At 42.6% G+C, this 22,404-nt stretch overlaps 4 protein-coding genes across 4 annotated transcripts; 2 read left to right on the plus strand and 2 right to left on the minus strand.

Moving 5' to 3' along the window:
- The first annotated feature begins 9,593 nt into the window (after positions 1–9,593).
- Positions 9,594–11,266, plus strand: LOC6552114 (Krueppel-like factor 16). Its single transcript, XM_001978774.3, has 2 exons — positions 9,594–10,457; positions 10,521–11,266. The coding sequence occupies exons 1-2, from the start codon at positions 9,794–9,796 to the stop codon at positions 10,757–10,759; spliced, it is 903 nt and encodes a 300-aa protein (XP_001978810.1). The 5' UTR covers positions 9,594–9,793; the 3' UTR covers positions 10,760–11,266.
- A 4,998-nt stretch (positions 11,267–16,264) lies between these two features.
- Positions 16,265–19,312, minus strand: LOC6552113. Its single transcript, XM_015154046.2, has 3 exons — positions 19,109–19,312; positions 18,737–19,038; positions 16,265–17,125 (listed from the first exon to the last, which is right to left on the minus strand). The coding sequence occupies exons 2-3, from the start codon at positions 18,951–18,953 to the stop codon at positions 16,665–16,667; spliced, it is 678 nt and encodes a 225-aa protein (XP_015009532.2). The 5' UTR covers positions 18,954–19,038; positions 19,109–19,312; the 3' UTR covers positions 16,265–16,664.
- On the plus strand, positions 19,312–21,808 carry LOC6552112 (S-phase kinase-associated protein 2). The gene is made up of 5 exons (XM_001978772.3): positions 19,312–19,486; positions 19,675–20,554; positions 20,625–21,024; positions 21,089–21,248; positions 21,305–21,808. The coding sequence occupies exons 1-5, from the start codon at positions 19,428–19,430 to the stop codon at positions 21,489–21,491; spliced, it is 1,686 nt and encodes a 561-aa protein (XP_001978808.1). The 5' UTR covers positions 19,312–19,427; the 3' UTR covers positions 21,492–21,808.
- LOC6552111 lies at positions 21,521–22,045 on the minus strand. Its single transcript, XM_001978771.3, has one exon. The coding sequence runs from the start codon at positions 21,920–21,922 to the stop codon at positions 21,623–21,625; it is 300 nt and encodes a 99-aa protein (XP_001978807.1). The 5' UTR covers positions 21,923–22,045; the 3' UTR covers positions 21,521–21,622.
- Between the last annotated feature and the right edge of the window lie 359 nt (positions 22,046–22,404).

Below are 22,404 nucleotides of genomic sequence, written 5' to 3' on the forward strand. Positions count from 1 at the left end.
ATCCTATGCGCTTATAAATATAATATAATGAATTATAATGACTATGGGAATGAAGGAGCTGACGCCAATATCACCCATGAAACCTGATAAATTGAGTTTCCTATCCACAGATTTACTGAAGTCAGTGTAGATGACATCGTATTAAAAGTATTTTTAATAAGAGAAAACGATTCCCGACTTACAGATATCCGTTACATAGCTGGTAGATGTGTGTGTAATGAGAAATTTCAAAATTTGTCTGGCATATCGATAGAATTTGGGTAAGAAAATTATGAACTAAAAGAAATTGCTTTTAAAGTTTGAGCATGACAGTTTTTTGCGTTAGAAGGGGCGTAGCTGAAATGTTTTTGGTATACCGATTGAAATTAGCAAGGCAAATAATAAAAAAAAAAGAAAACATTTTTCAATCGTGTGTACGTGTCAGTTTTGGAAGGTTTGTAGGCGTTATGTTGGGAGTGACCAAAATGTTTATGTATAATTGTATAATGTATATAATTGTATAATGTATAATGTATAATTATGAAATCAAAAAGACAAATAATATATTAAAACAAAAAAAAATTAACACTTTTTTCAAAAAGTTTGTGGGCAAATCAGTAGAAATGTTCAAAACTAATAAAATGATGAAAAACAAGATAGAATGCTATAGTCGAGTTCCCTGACAATCAGATACCCGTTACTCAGCTAGTGGAAGTGCAAACGAAAAATTTAAAGTGCAAAACGAAAACAAGGAAGTGCAAACGAAAAATTTCAAAACTTTCTGAAATATCGGTAAAAAGTGGGGAAAAAATAATAAAATGAAAAAAAATTTGAAAAGTGTGGGCGTAAAACTTTTGTGTGGTTTGTGGGCGTTAGAGTGGGCGTGGCAAAACGATTTTTGGCAAATCTATAGAAATCTATATTCAAAAATGAAAAAATATCAAAACAATTTTCAAAATTGTGGGCGTGGCTAAAAGTATTTTGATAAATCTGTAGTAATTTACATGATATATTCAAAAGGAAAAAAATATCAAAACATTTTACAAAATTGTGAGCGTGACAGTAGCAACATTTGGACACGTCTGGATGCGTCTGTCTCTGGAAGCTGCATGCTTAATCTCAACATTCTAGCTTTTGTAGTTTCAACATTCTAGCTAGACGGACGGACGGACAGACGGACATGGCCAGACTGACTCGGCTATTGATCCTGATCAAGTATATATATACTTTATATGGTCGGTTCTCACTGTACATACTTTTCAACGAATCTAGTATACCCTTTTACTCTACGAGTAACGGGTATAAAAATCAAAAACAATTTTTAAGATTGTGGTCGTGGCAGTTTTGTGCGGTTTGTGGTCGAGGCAAAATATGGAACTGTGTCTAGGTCTCTGGAATCTGCATGCTCAAACTCAACTTTCTAGCTTTTATAGTTCCTGTTATCTCGACTGTCATACGGACGGACAGGCGGCTAATAATGTAGATAAAGAATATATATTATATACTTTATATATACATATTAACTTTATCCAGTATATCCTTTTACTCTATGAGCAACGGGTATAAACAACTAAGTTCTGAAAGAGGTTACTAAAGAACGAACTATTACAACTCTATTAGTCGAAATCTTCGACTATCAGATACCTATTACTCAGCTAGTGGAAGTTCGAAGTAGAAAATGGAACTTTTTTTTGGCATATCAAAAGAAATTGACAAGAAAAAAAAAACATTTAACAGCTTGAGCAGGGACAAACTATTTTGTCCATATAGCATTGGCATATAGATAGAAATTGGCATAGCAAATAATGAAATTAAAAAAAATTTCAAAGTGTGGGCGTGACAGTTGTTAGCTATTTGTGGGCGTGGCAACGTAGGCGTAGACGTCACAAGAATCTGGCTGTTTGTTTTATAGCTTTTATTTTGGGAAAAAAGTGATCCTGATCAAGCATATATCTACATACTTTATTGGGTTGGAAACGCTTCCTTTCTAACTTTTACTCGAAAAGTAACGGGTATGAATAACAATTCTATTTTTTCATTAATTAAAGAAGTGAGCGTATAAAACTGGGAGCACACTACCACTCATTGAATGGCAGGTTTTAGAATGAGTAAAAAAGTTGTAAATGACTCTTGCGTGGTAGCATACCTTACGGGTCGCCTACTTTTGAATTAGGTTTTAAACTAAATACAAATTCGGTGACGAAAATGCGACTAATCGATTGCGCACGCTCAATTTAAGCGGCGACCCAATGTCTGCCACAGAAGCGAAAGATCAGGAACGGGACGGGATAACCGCATCGCCACAGGAGTCCTGTCTCCCTGAGCGGCTGCCAAAGGTGCCACTTTCAATCCATTTTATCCGAGACAAAGACGCCAGCGTCATAATGGAGGAAAGAATCCGAGTTGACTCGGTTTTTCACGTAACTACCCGAAATTGGCTCGCTTGTCATTATTCATGTCCCACTTTCTATTCAAAATTCCGGGGGAAGGTGTCAGCCAAAGGTGTCGGCGCTGGCCCTCCGATTCTGGATACCTAGGGGCGAAGACGTGCCACTACTTTCGCCGTCTCCGAGTCCATTGTCCGCTGGCATTGTTCAATCTGGCTCATCGAGTGGTTGGGCCGTGGTTTATAGCGGTGATGAATTCGGGTTCGGCTATGAGGCAATCCTTTGTGTATGGCGATTCAATAAAACACTTATTGTGGACAAATTTCGACATATTTTAAGAGCAGTTTTTGTTCTGTCTGTTCTGTTTTCGATATGTGCGGCGTTCCTCTTCACTCGGGCTCAAAGGCAATGCTTGACTCTTAGCCAAAATCAATTTATTTTATGCGAAATAATCGTGTTGATGGCTTCGTTCTCGCCCCTTTTTTCATTCGGTTCTCGTCGCTCTCATTCTCACCCTGCCACAGCGACATTTGAGCATGGTTTCAACCCCAGATCCAACCCCCTAACAGCGAGAGTCCGCAAACCCTCTGGGCTGGATTGGGCTTGGGTTGGGAGCGCCTAGGTGAAGAAGGGTGGAAGTAATTTAAATTTATGATGCCAATTTATAGTAGTTTTTGCGGTTTTTGGACAGTCACATATGACAAGGATCTGGTGGGTATAAGGCGCGGGAAAGGCCTAAGTTACCACATAGTTTAAAATCAGTGTTGATTGGGTTAGTTGAAACCAAAGACTCTAGAATAATTGAATTATTGAATAGAATTATTCTAGTGTCTACTTTCCGAACGCGTACATAAAAAAAAGTTTCTCCAAAGCTTTTTGAAAATGTTTGAAATTAATGTATTTATTATAAACTAAATGACATACGACCACTCTATTTGAAATTCGTTTTGTTGGCTATATTGGAGGCCATCACTGCGCTGCAATCAATCAATTGTCCGGAATAATATTTTTTATGAAAAACGACATTTTTTATATATTTTTTCATTTCTTGCCATGAAGTTGGAAAGCCAAAAGCAGATCAATCAATACAAAAACCAATGTTTGGCACTCTCAACAATTGTAAGGCCCACAGACATCGTGGGCCGTGATAAAATGCATTCGCATGGTTGATTGATCCTGATCGCCGGAGGGGATTTGCGCAATGTACACCTACATGTAATGCACAATGGGTGAGGGCTTCATTTCAAAGCGGTTCAGTGCGAGCTCAGTTCATCATTCATCCGGCCTATTCACAGGATTTCCATTCATTCATCATGGAAAGTGGGCAGCAGGAGATGGACCACGACCTGAAGTCGTTAGGTAAACATGAATTTATCGGTTATTATTTGCACCTTTCGATCATAATTGCACCTCAGGTGACAGCCGCGTCACCCAGAAACATTTCAATAGCCAATATCCTACTGTTTCTTTCACAAATCTTTGCATCTCTCCATTGAGAGGTCAGTCGGCCGGAATAGCAATGATAACTAAGTGTGAAAGGGCTTTTCATACAACACCGAAGATTAGTCGTGGATGGGCAACGCTACCATTGTGTGCCTTCTGGGGAAGTCCTTGCCTTCAAGCCGCTACCGTACATTTCAATTTGCATTTGACTTTACGGCTGTTGTGGGCGAGCCAAACCACTTATAAAGCAAGCAGGGGGGAGTCGTACATCCTTAGTGCCTTAGTTTCCTATGCGGACAAATGCTCGGTCCGCTTCTGGATCTTCTTAGCAGGTCTTGTAACTAGGGCCCAGCAAGAGACAATTGCTACAGATTTTCGCTCCTGCTTGACACTCGCCTTTGAAAAAATGGGAGTTCTAAGAAGATTTCTATTTCAAAATCTGCCTTAAGCTGCAAAGCGTGTCAAACGGTCAATTGAATGAGATTACATAGGCTTAGATAATGGTCCGATCCCAAGGAAGCATTATGAGCGTAAAAAAAATCATTTTAAATGCACAAATATCGAATTCGTGGTTAAACTATGGACCTCTTCTTATACGCGAAGCGCATGTTCCATGAAAACCATTGTTGTAATAAGCTAAAACATTCAATTTGTATTTCCTTGTAGAGGGTATATTTTTTTCACGCATTAAAGGAAACATTTGCGACCATATAAAGTTAATAAAATTTTGATCAGTATCAGCAGTCAATTCGATATATGCATGTCCGTCCGTTCGCCTGTCCGTCCGTCCGTTTCAACATTAACAAGTCACTCAGTTTTAAAGCTATCTGCATGAAATTTTTAGTTTCCCAGTTTTTAATCATAAGGTGTACATCATTTTTATGCAGGTTTCTCGTAGACTAAAATGGTATAGAAAATTCGATGAAAAGTATGTAACAGGTAGAAGGAAGTGATTCGTATCATTAAAAATATATATTATTTTGATCAGGAGCTATGAAAGCTAAGAAGTTGAGATTAAAGAGGCTAATTGAAGAGGCAACGCGACGCAAGCTTGTTTCCAAATGTTGCTACGCCCACATTAATTCCCACAAACCGACCAAAACAGACTTTATTAGTCTTGCAAACCTCAATCGTTTTGCCCAAAAACTTGTTGCCTCACCCATTCTAACCCACACTTATTAAAAATTATTTAATTCTTTTTAATTTCGTTATATTTTCTTCCAATTTCTACCGATATTCCAGAAAATGTTGAAATTTCTTGTTCGCACTTCCACTACTGAGTAACGGGTATATGATAGTCGTGGAACTCGACTATAGTATTCCCTCATGTTTTATTTTGGAGACTGAACTTAAGCAGACCTGGTCAGAAATTGAAAACCTATAGAAGGTTGGAACGTAAATATTAATGTCACAGATGGGGTTTTCATAACTTAACTTCCCGTTTCAATTTCACTGTCCTGTTTTAAGCCGACAATCCGTGTTATCCCCTACAGGTAAATACAACGCGGCATTGTTCGAATGCAAATATCTGTTAATAATAGAACGATTACCACCGAGGTCAACACTTGACAGACGACGAAATAGGAGCCTTATAGAATAAATGCTAGCACAGCCCGCAGAAATATTTAAATGAAATCCCGCCACTGGGCTGCCGACCACTGTCCATGTGCGGTTGTCAACGCTTGAATGGTCTTCGTTACAAGCGGATTATGGGATTTGAGGTTAAGTGGTTTTCAGTACTCGCAGCCGTGTTTGAATTCAATTCTTCCCGCAGACTCTCCAAAATGTTTTGACTCGGAGGCGACGAAACGCACGCGGAAGGCGGAGCTATCCTGGGCCGCCATTGCTTGACCCGGCAGCTGGTCGTCAGTCGCAGATGTCCTGAAGATCTCTCTGCAGTCAGGCAAATGCACCACTCAGCTGTCTCGGGACACGGACTGTGGCCCCAAGAATTGTGGACGGCGGAGCGGACCTTCAGCGTGCGCCACGGAGAGTCGGGGATCGATACAATTGATAGCGATTCTGTCACGAGTACGCGCATCCTGGGGAAGGGGACGCGAATCGAGTCAAAAGCGGGGTGGCTTTGTGACGTGCCTTTTAATGGACGACACGGCCAATACTCGCGGCATTGTGTCACGGGATGAATGCTCATCGGTAGTTGGCGGTCTGTATGGGTTGCCACAACCTTTTGTTGCGGGCTGCTGCGGCACCAACTCCCAGAAATGAGCAACCGTGTTCCCCGCATAGGGGCTTGCCGCAGGAATTAGTCGAGTGCATTCGCCTGAAAAACTAATTTGATTTATGTCCTCGTATTTTGGTTTCCCAGCTTTCCGGTTCTCCTGTCTTGCCGCCATTGACACCCATAACAAGGAACGATGGCTGTCCTTGGAACGCCCAGGCAAGCGCCTCTTTAGGTTTTTCTGTAGATTTCAATTCGGCGAGCTTGGCGAAAACTCCGCTTGTTATTGGACAATTGTATAACTGATTCCAATTTTCTCCCCTTAATAAGAGCAGGCTTTATTTGAACAAGAGAGATTGCTTTAGTCGAGTTCCCCGACTAATTTCAACATTTCAACATTTTCTGGAATAACGGTAGAAATTGGGGAAGAAATAATAAAAAAAGACCAATAATTTTAAACTTTCCAAAAGTTTGGGCGTGACAGGTTTGGGTGGCTTGTGGGCGTGGCAACATTTGGAAACAAACTTGGGCTGCCTCTATGTCTCTGTATGTTGAATCCATCTGATTGTTTAATCTCAACTTTTTAGCTTTCATAGTTCCTGAGATCGAGGCATTCATACGGACAGACGGACATGTCCAGTTCGACTCGTCTATTGATCCTGATCAAGAATTTATATGCTTTTTATGACTGGAAACGCTTCCTTCTACCTGTTACATACTCTTCAACGAATCTAGTATACCCTTCTACTCTACGAGTAACGGGTATAAAAACCAAAATTAATTCAGTGACATCGAAGAATCAACGATTGTAGTATCGCCATTGCTCAACGAGTAACGGCAAAACATTGAATCATTTGTTGAACGCTTTACGTTAAAACAGTTGTGTTGTCTTGTAATTTGGTTTTCTTGTAGAACTAGCATTGGCTGTCGTGTTTTTCTAAAGAAATATTAACCTTTTACTGCACTAACATCATTCAGAAAAACAGTGATTGGTAGGCTATTCCGTAATCTCTCGAACTTACAATCCTTCGGCAGAGGAAGGATCACCAAACCGTGAGCTGGAGGTTTATTGAAACCCCCTATCTTAATCTCGTAATCTATGTGATCGTTGAACACACTTCTATTCAGTTCACACACTTGGAGTGATGGCTAATATTAGCGGGGATCAATTCTATCTACTGAACCTTGAAGTTGCACTTCTTTGAAACGTTATCTTGCTAGTAAGTAATACCCCGACTGAAGTTTAGTTGGGCTGGAAGTTTCCACGATCATGTCTCCATCTAGCTCTGAGTCCATCCTATATCAACAGACCACGTACTTTCCTCATATGTGGTGTGTTACAACTCGAGCACGAGTGCATGTAAAATTTCCTAATTAATCCAAATATGAATATTACGTCGTGTTCTTATCTCGGATGTGTTTTCTAGTGACGAGCCATCAGGTATCGGACAATGCAGCTAGCCGTGCTAGGCAATCCTGGCGTTCCATGAATGAATTCACGTTCGCTGGCCAAGTGGTTATCTAATTATTTTATAACTTCCTTTCATACAGTTTATGAGTGCCGCATTGTCCTAGGTAGGTTGCAGTTTACGACCCGTCTGGCTGTGCGAAGATTGCGTGGAAATACCGGCGCTCATTAAAGAATGTACGGCGGAAAATCCCAGGCGGCTGCAAGCCCAAGTCCAAACCTACGCAAATAAGCTGGTGAATTTTACAACTTCGCCAACCTCAAACCAACCCAATCGGGCACCTACCTGACATCTGCCCACCAAGCGATCCATCCTGATCGCAGGATCGGCCCTACTCACGGCAATCCCAGTTTATGAATGAATTTTCGAAATGAGCTGAGTCGTGAATGAAATTTTCTCCGCGGACTGCGTTTTATGACAGGTTCTCCATATATTTAGGTACTAACAAACCCACAGCATCCCTGCCATGCCGCTGCAATCATTAGCGGCCGGGCAACGCAGTTGGACGTAATCCAAATGATTTCCCTTTTGTTCTAAATAGCTGGACGGGAGGCTTAAGGCGCTAGGTCTGCGGAATGCACCTTCCCTAGAAAGCAGATATATTTCAGGAAGTTAAGATCGCGTTGGCCCTATGACAGCAGTGCATGCCGTTTTTGAAAACATCAAAAATAAAATGATTCGTTCAATTCCGCATTTCTACTTTCAATTCTTGCAACTAAATCATTTGTATGCTTACAAGCTAAATCCGATATCTTTATCAGAATTAGAAAAGATTTCGAAATTATTTCAAGTATACACGTATTTATGTATAACTATATTTCTGTTCTTGCATTTGAGCTAATGCTTTTGGCTGCAACAATAGGAGGCACACATAGCTCAATTAATCATGAACTTTATCATAATTTAGAGAAGTCTCACCTTTCGATAGATTGTAGAAAGGAAAAGAGGCCAGAACTGAGATCCCAAAATTGGCGGTTATGTATTAAAATTAAATAAATTTTCCATTCGACCCAAATCAATAAAGAAATGTAAAGTAAATTCAACGCATAATCAACACATAAATTATTTTTGGCGGCTACCAATTCATGCCAAATTCTTGGGAACCGAAAAACACAATTTCAAGAGGTTATGTTCAGTCAGCTCAGCCAAATGCAAATCGCGTACTGAATTAAAACATTAGGTGTGGCAACGCACATTCAGTCCTGTATCTTTCCTCGTAATCTGCACCCCGTATCGCGTTTGGGCAAACGCCTCCTCAAGGCAGTCAAGTTTTTCTCAAGCACCCCCAAGGCTAAAGTTTAGGCCAACTGTACCAACTGAACAACACGCTCAAGCCCGGCAATCGCTGCAAATCCTGCCCAGCTACTTGGCCCGCACTTTGCATATTTGGGCTGGCGCTGACCCACCCTCGCAAAAAGCACTTAATTCAATAATAAATTGCTGCCACATCAGGCCCAGGAAACCCAAGCCGCAGATAACCGAGTTATATATTTGGAAAGTATCTGTGTCTGGACGGAGGGCGGGCGGAGAAACTGCCATTGGGAATGGGATTGGGAGTGGGAGAGGAGGCAAAACCAAGCGGAAAACCAACCACCCGGGAGGCACTGGGGCATGGCCGGTGGGCCGGTGGGCCGGTGGGTAGCGTACAATTCAGAAGCTCAATTCAGAAGCGTGAAACGCAAATGCTCTGCTTAAAGTTCCGCCTGAGTCGGATCGCCGCTGGGATCGCCTGGGCCCAATAAAGTAGTACGGAACGCAGTACGGAGTGGAAAGCGTAGAAAGCGCAAATCAGGAAAGCTGCCCGCCACTCGCCCGGAGAGTTCGATTTTCCGGGACGGGAAAACTACGCAGGACTACACGCGTACGCCAGACCCTTATGTACTTCCGCTGCGGTTGTGTGTGTGAGCGGCCGCCATTGTTGTGCCCTCGAAACCGAACCGAATCCGGGCCCGTATCTGAAAGCGAAACCACCCCGAGAGCATCCCTCTCGGTCGCACGTTCTCAGACAGACAAATAATCGATGAATGAAGTGACTCTCGGTGTGCGTGCGTGCGCGAGTGTGCGTATGTGTATGTGTGTCTGTGTGTGTGTGTGTGCGCGCAGGACGAATGATTGCCTGTGTGTACGAAGTGTAGGTAGCCAGAGTCCTGGGCTTAAATTGAGAGACGTCGGGGCAGGAGAGCTCAGTTCGAGTCGAGATCTCGCAGCGCACACACAGCTCCGCACAGCCAAGTCAAGTCCATTCAAATCGGAATCACAAGTGATCCATCCAAGTGCTTCAGTGTCGCGAGAGAGCCATTTAGACCTTCCATCAAAACCACATAATCGACTGGGAAATGTCGACGATTAACTTGCATCCCCCGCAAACCTACGCGCGCCTCTTCCGACCATGGGACAGTCAGCGCCAGGCGGCGGCCTCGCCGCCCAGGACAGCGAAGCAGGAGCCGGATGGCATTACCATCAAGACGGAGCTGCCCAGCAGCAGTTTCGGCCACGACTGCGACAGGGACTACTCCTCCGCATCCTCCTCCGCGTCGAGTAGCAGCAACAGCAGCAAGTCCTGCTACGACGAGACCCTGAACCACAGCAGCTACACCCGCACCTCCACCCCGCTGCTGGACGCCGCCCCGCACCCCGTCTTTTTACATGCCCCGTCGTCGCCATTGGACACGCACACCGCCAGCACCGCTCCCTTGGAGCACCCTTCGCCGCCCCAGCACGCTCCATTCCTGTCGGCCGCCAGCGATCTCTACTACGCCGCCGCCGCCGCCGCCGCAGCAGCCGCTGCCACCTCCACGCCCACTGCCGTCCCGGGCTTCGGCATGGACCCGTTTACCATGAGCCTGATGGAGCAGGAGTACGCCCGCGTAATGGCCGAGGACGCGCAGTTGAAGGCGCTCAACAGCCGCAAGCAGCGTCCGAAGAAATTCAAGTGCCCCAACTGCGACGTGGCCTTCTCCAACAACGGCCAGCTGAAGGGCCACATCCGCATCCACACCGGTAAGTCGACCAGTGCATCCGACACCGACAGTCCCACTCACTACTCCCCATTTTGTCCTGCAGGCGAACGCCCATTTAAGTGCGACGTGAACACATGCGGCAAGACCTTCACCCGCAACGAGGAACTGACGCGCCACAAACGAATCCACACCGGACTGCGGCCGTATCCTTGCAGTGCCTGCGGAAAGAAGTTCGGCCGCCGCGACCACCTGAAGAAGCACATGAAGACGCACATGCCGCAGGAGCGCCAGCTGGGCCCGTCCATCTTTGTGCCCATGTACCCATACCTTTATGGCTACTGAGAGGGGAATCATGGCCAGCTTTCCCCTTGTCGTGATCTGAGCGATCCGAGCGATCCGAGCGCTTGCACGCTTTAAACAAGCACTACCGAATCCAACGAAACTCACTGCCAGCTAAACCTGCCTAGCCAATCGAAGACACAACTACCTCAGCCGTACCTGGCGCAATGTGGCGCACTCACCAAGCCCAATCAACGCTAGCTATCTTTAGACCCCGACGATATATGCAAATATTGAGATATTTATTTTTTAACGCATATTTACACTTCCAGCTACGTGACTGGTTATGAAACTCGGCACATGTGTAAATAATACCTAAGTGATCCTTTCTCATATGCTAAGCGATTAAGAAATACGATTTAAGAGATACCCGAATGTACGTCTAAGTTACACATAAGCTGATCGCGGTTACCAGAAATTTACGATTTATACACAAAATTATACGAGCATAGTTTAATTTGAGAGTTGCATTATACGATTTATATTTACAACACAAATACACAAGAAGAAACTATACAAAAAATCTGTACGCTATTGCTTGGGCGGTGCTAGAAATGAGGCAAAGTGTACATAAAACTCACAAATTTGTACACCAATTATTTGATGCATTAGTTGCATTATTAGGGACTTTTGGCCAAGAACCATTATCTACATGTTAATGATCCACTGTCACTTCCCGCTAACCAGATCATGTGACAAACCGCCTGTCATGCCGCCAATATCAAAGCAGCTCGGAAAATCCCATTTGCTCTGTCATAAAAGGATTAAAATGCACAAGTCATTTGGTCCGAATCCATCCGAGGTTCATTCACAAATTAGCAAAAATGAAACAGCAGCCCAGACGAGCAGCAACCGGCCAAACCACGACAATGGGCAGAAACTGTCCTTCAGCATCAGCACCGAAACTAAGTGAAAAAGTGCAGTGGTGTCGCTGGCAATCTTTCCCACAGTCCTTTTCCGATCCAGATGTCTCCACGTAGATTCGCCATTACTCACCTGACAACTTGCGTCATTCAGAGAACAATGCAGTGATTCACCAGAGCAAAGTGTCCTAGACACTCTGTCTGCGAGAAGTCGAAAAATTACCTATGTTTTTTCGGAATTCGTCGTGCGAACAGCGATCGATTTCTGGTCTTTATCAGTGTGACTTCTACAAACGGACAATGTGTGCAGTTTATGAAAGCGGCTCTAGATGGACACCCATCCTTACGGACAATCGAGAATTTGTCCGCTTTATAGGGGCGTGCAGTCCTTACATTACCTGTCCCCTACCTGCTTATTGTTCCTGCGAGACTGAGAATATTTTCATACCGGCCAGACAATGCGTCGTCGTTCACATCGCACAAGTGACACAGTGATCTATGCCCTCTCCATTCGATCCTTTACAATTTTGACTTCTTGCTCCCAATACACCCCGCACCTAAAACTTCTTGGGCGAACACTAGAGACCCCTCTCTGCAGCAAGTTCAAACAATCATTTCTCAAGATCATTTTATGTATATCACCTCGAAACCGAGCGTGAAACCTGGCAATTAATAAGCCGGCAGTTGGAATTGATTGATTTCTGGTAACAGGTAGAGGAAAGCATTTCTGAATTTCTGATTATGGCTTTTACGACCGAAACGTAAACCATTATTTTGTTGTGCTAATTCATACGCACCCAACCCGTCTAATATTGAAACATTATCCAAAAATATGTATGGAATAGGATCTAAACTATGATTTAAACAAGAAAGAACGCTATAGCCGAGGTCCCAGACTATCTGATACCAGTTACACGTGCGAACGAGAAATTGCAATATTTTCTGGAATGTCGGTAGCAATTGAAAACATTTTTTGTTAATTTTCAAAAATGTGGGCGTGGTAGTACAATGTATTAAGCTAGAAAGGGCGCTAGAAAGGAAACAAATGTATAAAAATGAAGATACATTTTCCGATTCTTGTAGATACGTTGAAAAGTATGTAACATATAAAATGAAGCGTTTCCGACCATATAAAGTATATATATTCTTGATCAGAATCAATTGCCGATTCGATAGCGCGTTGTCCCTTTGCGGAGAAACTAGTCTCCGAATTTTAAAGAAAACAGCGTGAAACTTTCGCATAAGTATTCATTCTAATGCAGGAAGTATATAGACGAAACGGACCGGATTAGACCAGAATATCAAACATTTGCAATACAAATAGTTGCTTTTATTTGGTACACACACATTTATCAACAATGAATTTGTTTGGCTTTAACTTTCTCGAATTCGGTCGACTATAATGAAAGAGAAATTCTAACTTATTTAGTTTTGTTCTAAACGCGTTCTAATTCGGTATACACTTGTAATAATAATATTATATAATTTTAATTTAATGAAAATCGTAAGATATCGTAAATATGACAATAATTGTCGGAATATTAATTGAAAATATTAGCAAACAATTGTGTTTTCGATGTTATTTAGCTTTCGTTCTTGTATAATTTACATTTACTATTTTGTATATTTATATTCTAATACATAGAGATTCGTTACTCTTTTAGTGATATTTTTTTTAACTCTTCCCCATGTACGTTAATAGGTAGAAGTAAGCGTTCCGACCCTATAATCTATATACATTCTTAATAAGGATCACTAGCCGAACGGTCTGGCCATGTCCGTCCGTCCTTATAAACGCGTTGATCTCAGGAACTATAAAAGCTAGAAAACTTTGATTAGGCATGCAGATTCCAGAGACAGCGCAAGTTTGTTAAATTATGTTGGCATGCCCACTCTAACGCCCACACTTTTAAAAAATGTTTTGACATTTTTTCATTTTTTATTACACTTGTAAGTTTCTATCCATTGCCAAAAATCGTTTTGCCACACTCACTTTACCGCTCACAAAACTGGAACATGCACACTTTTGAAAAATTTTTAATTTTTTTATTTATTTTCCCAACTTTTACCGATACTCCAGAAAATTATGGAATTTCTTATTTGTACTTCCACTACCTGAGTGACGGGTATCTGATAGTCGGGGAACTCGACAATAAATTCTTTCTTGTTTTTCATTTTTTATTATTCTTTAATTTTTTTTATCGATTTGCCAAAAATTGTTTTGCCACGCCCCCGCCGTCCTAAACTGTCAAGCCGTTTGGAAAATTGATATATATGTATATTTTTTTCCACTTCCACTAGCTGAGTAACAGATATCTGATAGAAGGGGAACTCGACTATAGCATTGTATGTTGTTTTTTTAATTGTATTATTTTCCAATTAGTTTCCAATTTGTATCAATATGCCAAAAACATCGACAAAATTTGAAGTTTATACTTCGCACTCCCTCTAGCTAAGAACGGGTATCCGATAGTCGAGGAACTCAAATATACCGTTCTCTCTTGTTTTTAAAAGAGTGTTGCCAAAAAACTTCATCTATTTAACTAATAAATTAACCAAATTTCAAACGTCATTTTATTATTAAGCCTGCGTGGTAAGCTCATTAACTATAATCTGATAATCTAAATACTCAACAAAAAGTTAAAAGTACCTCATGGGTACTGTTTTATCAGCAAAATAGTATAAACAAATTGAACGCAGTTAATGTTTTAGGTCTACAAGTAATAAAATACTTTTTCCCAGAATTAATAATTTAAACGCAAGATATCTCAAAATTGCTCTAGATTTTTCCGTATAATACTGCATTGTTGCACAAACAATATGAGATCGAAAGAAATTATTTTCTAACAAGAAAGTAGTTTGGCTATCTATAACCTCCTGACATTGTGAAACAATATAGGACACTTTCCATTCATAACCACAAAGAGGCCAAACAAGAGTCAAGATTCCTCGGGTGGTCCGCAGAAAGTTCGCAAGGAGCTAATTGACAGGACCATCAGTGACACTATCCTGCCCACCCACAGCGCCCATGCCGAGGAATTGAATTGTCCTTTGTATCACTAATAGAGAAATATACGGGCCATAATTTCGCAATGCTACAATAGAAATTGAAATAGAAGCACTGCGAAACCCCAAGGATCGAAACGAGCAAAGAGTGCGTCGAAATAAAAAATGGAGTCGGCTACCTTTCTCAGCGCCAGTTCTCCTCAGGAGAGTCAGTGCTGTGATGACTGTTTAATTTTCATCCCTTGGCTCAGCAACCCTCATCCCTTGTGGCTTGCACAGAAATGAATGAGAGCAAGCGGGACAGCGCCCACCAAGGGGCAGGAGGGGTAGAAGCCTTCTGTAGGACTTGTCAGAGGATCCATTTAATTGAGAAATTTATTAGCCGTCAGGAGCAACAGCAACATAGTTTTTGAGCCTGCTTGTTTTGCGGTTCTGGAAATGCTTTTTATATGTATAGAGGAATCTTGTTCTATAAAAACTAAGGTCCAATTCAAGAGAACAAGCGGACCGAGCTGGAGTAGACCCCTCTGTCCCCAGTAGTAAACGGCATCAACGTGGGTGGTGACCTCTTTGGCATTTCTATTAATGAGTTCCTGCATTCGATTATGAAACTTTCCAGTTAATTATGTTTGCATAGGCTGCCTCTGGCATTTCTGAGTTTGCTCAAGAATCCCAGATCGACGATATTCCTCCGGCTGTAGCGGTTTGCGATCGTATTTTCCAGGGGTCTGCCCGCAGATCCTAGGCGGAAGACTGGGTATGTCCCGAAACCGCTAAACGACGGCTTATCTACATAAGCACTCACAATAAGTTGATTGTCCGCTTCCTAATCTCGCCCAGCTCGAGCTCCGCACCTAATGAGCCCGGTGTCTGAGTATATACGCAATTTGCGGTTTAATCCTAACGCCGGGTCTTGCATAATGCCTTTAATACACAGATAGTAGAAACGCCTGGTTTGCCCAAATCCCCACACGTGGTCCTAAGCTGTTTACTGAGGTGAGTCGCCGGCCAGAAAGAAAAGTGCCCGTTGTTTATCGCCCGCAAAGGTGGCAGCGATCAAGATTCAATCAAAAACGCTTATATAAAATTTGCGCAATGTCACAGCATCACACCAAGAACTGACCAAAACAACAGAGAGTTACCCAGCAGGACATCGGGCCCAAAAGCAAACAGTAGGTGGTGCCGGAAGTGCGGAACCGTTTTCCCATCAACATGAGCTCTGAAAACTAATTAAACTAATGATGACATCATTGGCTCTATCTGCTGCAACCGAAGGTGCCGCGTTCTTTGTGAGCCGTCAGAGGTCCCGGAAAAGAAACAGAAATGTTCATTTACTCTCACAGAAAATAGATAATTGATTTCTTTGCGAAATTGAATGCAATGACATTTGGATATTGCGCTCACTGTGAGGTCCGGGCTGTTTCCGACCCAAGAAATGTTTTGACATTTGGGAAAAGGCAAGATTCTTGGACAATTCATCAGCGATTTGACACACGGTCCTTTTTTAATTTACTTGTTCTTTGAGTTCCTGGATTTTACTATGCGGAAGTGTAGCGTGTGCTCTTCCAATGAGCTAATTCCCAATTCCCCTAGGGTAGCTCCGGTCTGATGGACCAATTAGTAAACAAACCGCTCGAGTTTTCTATTTTTTAAGAATGACTGTTGCTTTATTTGTAAATATGCACTTAAAAATACGTGGCTGCCGATGGCAGTAAATACATGTATAGAAAAATTACATTCGAGTATATTGATGTACATATGTAAAAGGTATATAAATATGAGAAGGTGTTGGCAGTGCTGTTCGCTTCAGGTTCTCTTATTCCGAAAGATCAGCAGACCAGACGATGTCATTGTACGCTTATTTAACCGAATACACCATAAATTGAAATGAGTATATAGGCGACCATTTCAGTTGGCAAGGTAAACCCATCATTAAGTAAGGCACAAGTATTTGAGCCACTGAGATTACTAGGTGTCGCTGCTCGTACGTTTGCCAAGCAGATTTGTAGAGGTTCATTTTGGAATTATTCTCGTCTCCCTTAGTACAGCATTATGGCGGCCTTGTTTTTATCGTCACTTGGTGCCTCCAGGCATTGGCGGTCGTGGTGGTCGCGTCGCTGGGCGTACATCAGGATTGCGATATTCAGCAGCACCACAACGGTGGATACCAAGACCAGGTAGAAGCTGTAACCCAGATATGCCAGTCCATTGCTGTACCAGTGCTGCTGCTGGTGCTCGGTTAAAAGAACGTTGTACATGAAGTATTGGTAGAACTGCACCAGCCAAGCCACAAACGCCACAATTTGCGCCCCCGCAGCGAAAATATTGGAAGTCAGGAGCAGCATCATTGCGCCTCCTCTTTTGGCGGCAGAGGCTGACTTAAGAACAGCGGCGATTGCGGCCACAGCGCAGGCCAGAAGTCCGAAGCCGGTGCCTAAGGTGGTCAGTAGCCAGAGCCAGAAGCTGGTGTCGCCATTTTCTGTCCGAACAAAATTGTATACTAAAAATACCAAGCAAAATAACGAAGGTTATAGACGATTTAACTACTTAAAAGCTTTTAAATTTTATATTTTGATCTCCAAAAGCTGCATAGACGCAGCTATACCCGTTTATACCCGTTACACGTAGAGTAAGAGGGTATACTATATTCGTTGCAAGGTATGTATCAGGGAAGCTTTTTCGACCACATAAAGTACATATTTTCTTGATCAGGATCAATAGTCGAGTCTGTCCGTTAGATCTTCGTTGAGATCTTAAGAACTATAAAAGCTAGGAAGTTTGTTTACTCACTTCAACGCCCACAAGCCGCCCACACTTTTGGAAAATGTTTTGATTTTCCTTCGTTTTACTGTTTGTCTTGCCAATTTCTATCGGCATACCAAAAACACTTTTGCCACGCCCATTCTAACGCGTACAAACCGACCAAGACTGTCCCGCCCATTTTTTGAAAAATTTGTTTAATTCTTTTCATTTTACTATTCTTTCCCCAAATTTCTATCGATATGCCAGAAAAATGTTGCAACTTTTTTTGAATATAACAAATTTGTTTATCAATATTGCAGGAATAAATAAACAGAAAGCTAACAAAATGATCAACATTATCACTTGTTTGATTATTAATAAGCAACACATAAGCAGAATAAGTACATACATACATAATTTTAATTTTTTTTTGGGTATGCCAGCGTTTAAAGCAAACATGCACTGCTCATGTGTCAATATTTATCCCGCTTATTGGGTGTGGACAATATATGACAATGTAGTAATTGAGTCTTTGATTTGCGAACATTTATTTTATTTGAATGAATTTTGTAGTATTTTTTGATTGTTAATAAGTGCTTTGCCATCTTATAAGGATGTCGGAGTTGTGTATGTTTAAAAACAAAACTTCAAAATTCGAAGCATGAGTTCATTGAGTTAAATTAAAATTAAAGAAAAGAGAACGCTTCTGTCCAGTTCCTCGACAATCAGATACCCGTTACCCAGCTAGTGGGATTGCAAACGAGGAATTCCAACATTTTTATGGCATATTGATGGAAATTGGAAAAACAAAATCACCTTTTTTAAAATAAAAAATTTGTTCATACACGGAAAAAAATCGAAACTCTTAAACAAAAATGGGGGGTTCAGTTTTGGACGTCATGTGGGCGTTAGGGTGGGCGTGGCAACATCAGTAAATAGACTTGCGCTGTATCTATGTCTATAGAATCCGCATGTTTAATCTCTCCTTTATGGTTCCTGAGATCTCAACATGCATACGGATCGATTCGGTTAGTAATACTGATAATGAATATATACTTTATAGGGTCGGAAACGCCGGTAGCGTACTTTTCAACGAATCTAGTAGTAAAGTATAACGGGTATAATAAACATATTTCCAACAGCAGGGTCACCCAGGACAATCAGCTTAAAGTTAGTTTTATAATTTAAAGATACATATATGTATATAGGTAATCAACAAACACGTGCCCTAATAATCTTCACATACCCTAAATCGTGTATTCAAAACGAATTCCAAGGAGTCTACAGAAAAAAATTCGTAAAGCAGGTAATGGGTGGATCACCCTCTAGCTAGTGTACCCTGTTATCCCCGGCTCCTTTGTTTGCTCACCATTAACAGAATTTGTGCGGACTCCAAAACCAGGATTCAGGTGGTAGCTGCCGAAAAAGAGTCCGAAGTTGAATTCGCCCTTGGCGTCCGCCGAGTTCTTGCGGCGTGGAGTGGCCCGCACCCAGTGGTTAGTGGTCATGCTGACGAGCAAGAGGCCGATGGCCAGGCAGCTTCCGAAGAAGGTGGAGAAGACTAACGCACGTGTGTGCAAGCTCATCTTAATAGTGCTCGTGGAAGACCGGTGGGATGGGTTGGAGCTAGGCTGTTTTCACCATTAAGGAGAGTCTAGGGCCAGATTCCAGCTGCAGCGAAGAAAGTCAGGCAACTAAGTGGAGGACACCAAGGCCAGTGGCCTTTCAGCGCTACACATACCCTTTTATGATTATGTTGGCGCGACCGATTGCAAATATAGTCTTTGTTTCACGGAACAACTGATTGTTGTACAATTCAGCAATTGTTATAAACAGTTTTGCCTTTGTTTTTTCTCGACAGAGAAGACTAAACGGATATTTTTTCTCAAAGCGTACGCTAGCAATAATTTTGGATTTGGTCTGGCAACCACGGCACGTCTGGTATATTCGATAACGATACAATTCCCATACCAAAATGATTCGACAGCCCTGGTTCCCTGCAAAAATAGCGCGAAGTTTTTGTGTTTACGGCGGTGAAAAATAGTGGATATCGTGTAAATATGAGCAGTCGCAAACACAGAGGCTCCGAAAATATGGAAAATTTGTGCCCGGTGACCAGGTGAGCTTTTCTTTGCTTGGGATTTAAGGCCAGACAAGTAAACACTGAGCTGCTCGCGTGACGTCACACGCGCCACAAGTGTTCAAACGAGGTCAAGAAAGTAACTTAATAAATTGCACGGTTCTTGACCCCGTGCTGATGAAGCACGATCGAACTGCACAGTTTTGACCAATGCCCGACTATTGCAGAAAGCGCTCGACCAATAAGAACCCCGTCTTTGTTGTGGGCGCACTAGTTTCCACCACGAAGTCATCGCATTACGAGCACCCTTCCTCGCCCTCGGCACTTACTTTTGAGGCCCTAGAAGAGATGGGAATCGGAATGCTGGACTCCGAAGAAAGCAGCTCTTCAGCCCTCTCAGCCATCGCTTTGGCTGTTAGTGCTAGTGCCACCAGCGACGACAACTCCAACGAGACGACTCCGTACGCCAGTGTGCCTCGCATAGCGCACCAGCTACAGCACTCGCAACGGCTAAGCCTGGGTTCTACGGGGGATACCACACTGGACAGCCATGCTGTGGAGGATTCACTGTCGATGGGCCGCCAATCGCCCGAGGCGCTCCAGATTCTGGCGCAGGCCAAGCGCCCGGCGTTAGGCTCTGAAGGGAGCAGCAATTCAAACTCGCCCAGCAAACGTTTACGCAACCCCCTGGCTGCAGTCACCTGTAACAACCAGATTGATGGGTCGGCTTCGCTCAATTTTCAGCCATCAACCAGCAGGTTAGCGCAAGTTCGCCAGGCAAAAAAGCCCTCGACAGCACAGATCCCAACCCGAATGATACCCAGGGATAGTTTCTTTGTGTTCCGCACCCCGGCCATGAGTGCCCACATCAGCAGCGGCATAAACTACTTCGAAAGACTTTCAGACGAAATACTACTGGACATCTTTAAGTGGCTCCCAAAGAAGACGCTGCTGCGCATTGCAACCGTTTGTCGACGCTTTAACCGCTGCTCCCGCGATGAGACTTTGTGGACGAGACTGGATTTGGGCTTGCGGACCATTAGACCAGGTGCCCTCGAGCAAATTGTTAGGCGGGGAGTCCTTGTAATACGTCTGGCCCAGGCTAGTGTAAGTAACAGCTAAAATTTTTTTTTTTCTGAGAACAAGAGCATTGGTTTAATTAATCTCTGTACTGTAGATCCAGGAACCCGCATTCGCACAATTAACAGAAGGTTTTTCAGCGCGACTACAATATCTCGACCTGAGTATGGCCTCCATCACACGAAGCTCACTGCTCATACTATTGTCTCAATGTCGTCAACTAAAGAAATTAAGCCTAGAGAATACTGAGCTCGATGACACCATCTGTGCAGAGATCGCAAAGAATGAAGCTTTGGAAGCGGTCAATCTGACTATGGCTACCGGCCTAACGGCCAACAGTGTTCGTCTTATGATGGAGTCCCTTACCAACCTAAGCAGCTTAAACATATCGTGGACTGACCTAAGTGCGGATGCTGTCACGGCGTTGGTTACCCACATTTCCCCCAATGTAATTCGGCTGAATATCGCTGGCTGTCGCCGCGTTTTGTTTGACTCACGTAAGTAGTTCCCGTCGACTAATAATGATCTTGTCCCTTAATGGCTTAAAAATATTTTCTTTAGATGTTGCATCGCTGCAAAATCGGTGCCCTCAGTTGTTAGAGCTTGACCTATCTGATTGCAATAGTCTAACCCCAACAGTAATTACTTCAATTATGAAATTCAAGATGCTGGAATACTTGTCCGTCTCCCGATGTTATCTTATTCCTGCAACCAAATTTATGTAAGCATTTTCGAGCTCTCGTATGATTTGTCTCTACTCCGACATTTTCGTTGCAGTGAACTTAAGAGTATGCCCTCGCTAACCTATTTAGACATATTTGGGATGCTGTCGGACGCTGCGATGGAAGTCCTTGAAAAACAACTTCCAAAAATGGGTATAAACAAATTCATTCACAGTTCGGTGTCTCGCCCGACTGTTGGCACGCGACGTACCTCCATTTGGGGTCTTCGCACGCGCGACTAAATCTCGATTCTGCAGCTTTCGTTACCATCTGAATTTATATTTCTGCGTAAGCCATCCGTAACGCAGTTCTTTTATTCTCAATTCAACAACATAAATAATAATATTAGCTGTTCTTATTTTTGTGCGTTTGGTCACTCGTCCTGGTCCGCTTCGCTAATGGGCTCCACTGGTATTTCCCATTCCCATTTCTCCCAGTTTACGCAGTTCTTGAGACTATCCATAAATCCTGTTTCGCTGGGACACTTTATTTCAACTGCTGGTTGGTTAAGTGTCTCACACTTCCAGTACGATGTGGGATCCCAATTGTTGCGGAAAACTGAAATTTCTAGCTCGGCTTGAGTCTTGCAACCTGGCTGTCCGTCACCATCGTAGGCAAGGGCAAGGCCCCACGAAATCACGAGTAGGGCGGTTAAAGCGAGCTGAACCTTCATCTTTCGAAAAACTATGGTCTACTGGAAGTTCTCGAAGCCTTTTATAGTTACATTGTTGCAGTAGTATAGTATGCAAGTGCAGCTACTACTAGAAAATGCTTTTATAAATTGGCATTAATGTAAACACTCGAGAGAGGAAGAAGTAGATAGCAGTGCTTGCCCTTGACTACAATCTGGGCAAACTAAAATTGTTACAATGAGTCACGCAATTTTCTATTTAAAAATGTATTGTTTTATACTACATATATAAAATATTGGATAAAATAAAAAATATAAGTCGCTTATAATCAAGTGTGTTAGAAGCGTGTTCTTAACAGGAAAACCTTCTCAATCTAATTCAAAACGAAATCATTTAGTGCAACGACAAAGAAAATGTAGGTTTAGCAACTTGCATTGGTGAGCAGCCCAAATCTCACGTTCAGCTAATTTAAAGTGCATTAAAATATAAAATTGCTGATGGTTGGAAATCTATCTGAAATTAT

The sequence above is a fragment of the Drosophila erecta genome, unplaced genomic scaffold (genome assembly GCF_003286155.1).
Source record: "Drosophila erecta strain 14021-0224.00,06,07 unplaced genomic scaffold, DereRS2 tig00000000-arrow-pilon, whole genome shotgun sequence".
Classification (NCBI taxonomy): Eukaryota; Metazoa; Arthropoda; class Insecta; order Diptera; family Drosophilidae; genus Drosophila; species Drosophila erecta.

Excerpts from the sequence above, each read along its gene's own strand:
- LOC6552111 (XM_001978771.3), bottom strand. The coding sequence starts at position 21,922 with ATGAAGGTTCAGCTCGCTTTAACCGCCCTACTCGTGATTTCGTGGGGC.
- LOC6552113 (XM_015154046.2), bottom strand. The coding sequence starts at position 18,953 with ATGAGCTTGCACACACGTGCGTTAGTCTTCTCCACCTTCTTCGGAAGC. Across the intron at positions 17,126-18,736 it reads CCGCACAAATTCTGTTAATG|TATACAATTTTGTTCGGACA; the intron begins GTGAGCAAACAA and ends TGGTATTTTTAG.
- LOC6552112 (XM_001978772.3), top strand. The coding sequence starts at position 19,428 with ATGAGCAGTCGCAAACACAGAGGCTCCGAAAATATGGAAAATTTGTGC. Across the intron at positions 19,487-19,674 it reads AATTTGTGCCCGGTGACCAG|AAAGCGCTCGACCAATAAGA; the intron begins GTGAGCTTTTCT and ends CGACTATTGCAG. Across the intron at positions 20,555-20,624 it reads TACGTCTGGCCCAGGCTAGT|ATCCAGGAACCCGCATTCGC; the intron begins GTAAGTAACAGC and ends TCTGTACTGTAG.
- LOC6552114 (XM_001978774.3), top strand. The coding sequence starts at position 9,794 with ATGTCGACGATTAACTTGCATCCCCCGCAAACCTACGCGCGCCTCTTC. Across the intron at positions 10,458-10,520 it reads CCACATCCGCATCCACACCG|GCGAACGCCCATTTAAGTGC; the intron begins GTAAGTCGACCA and ends TTTGTCCTGCAG.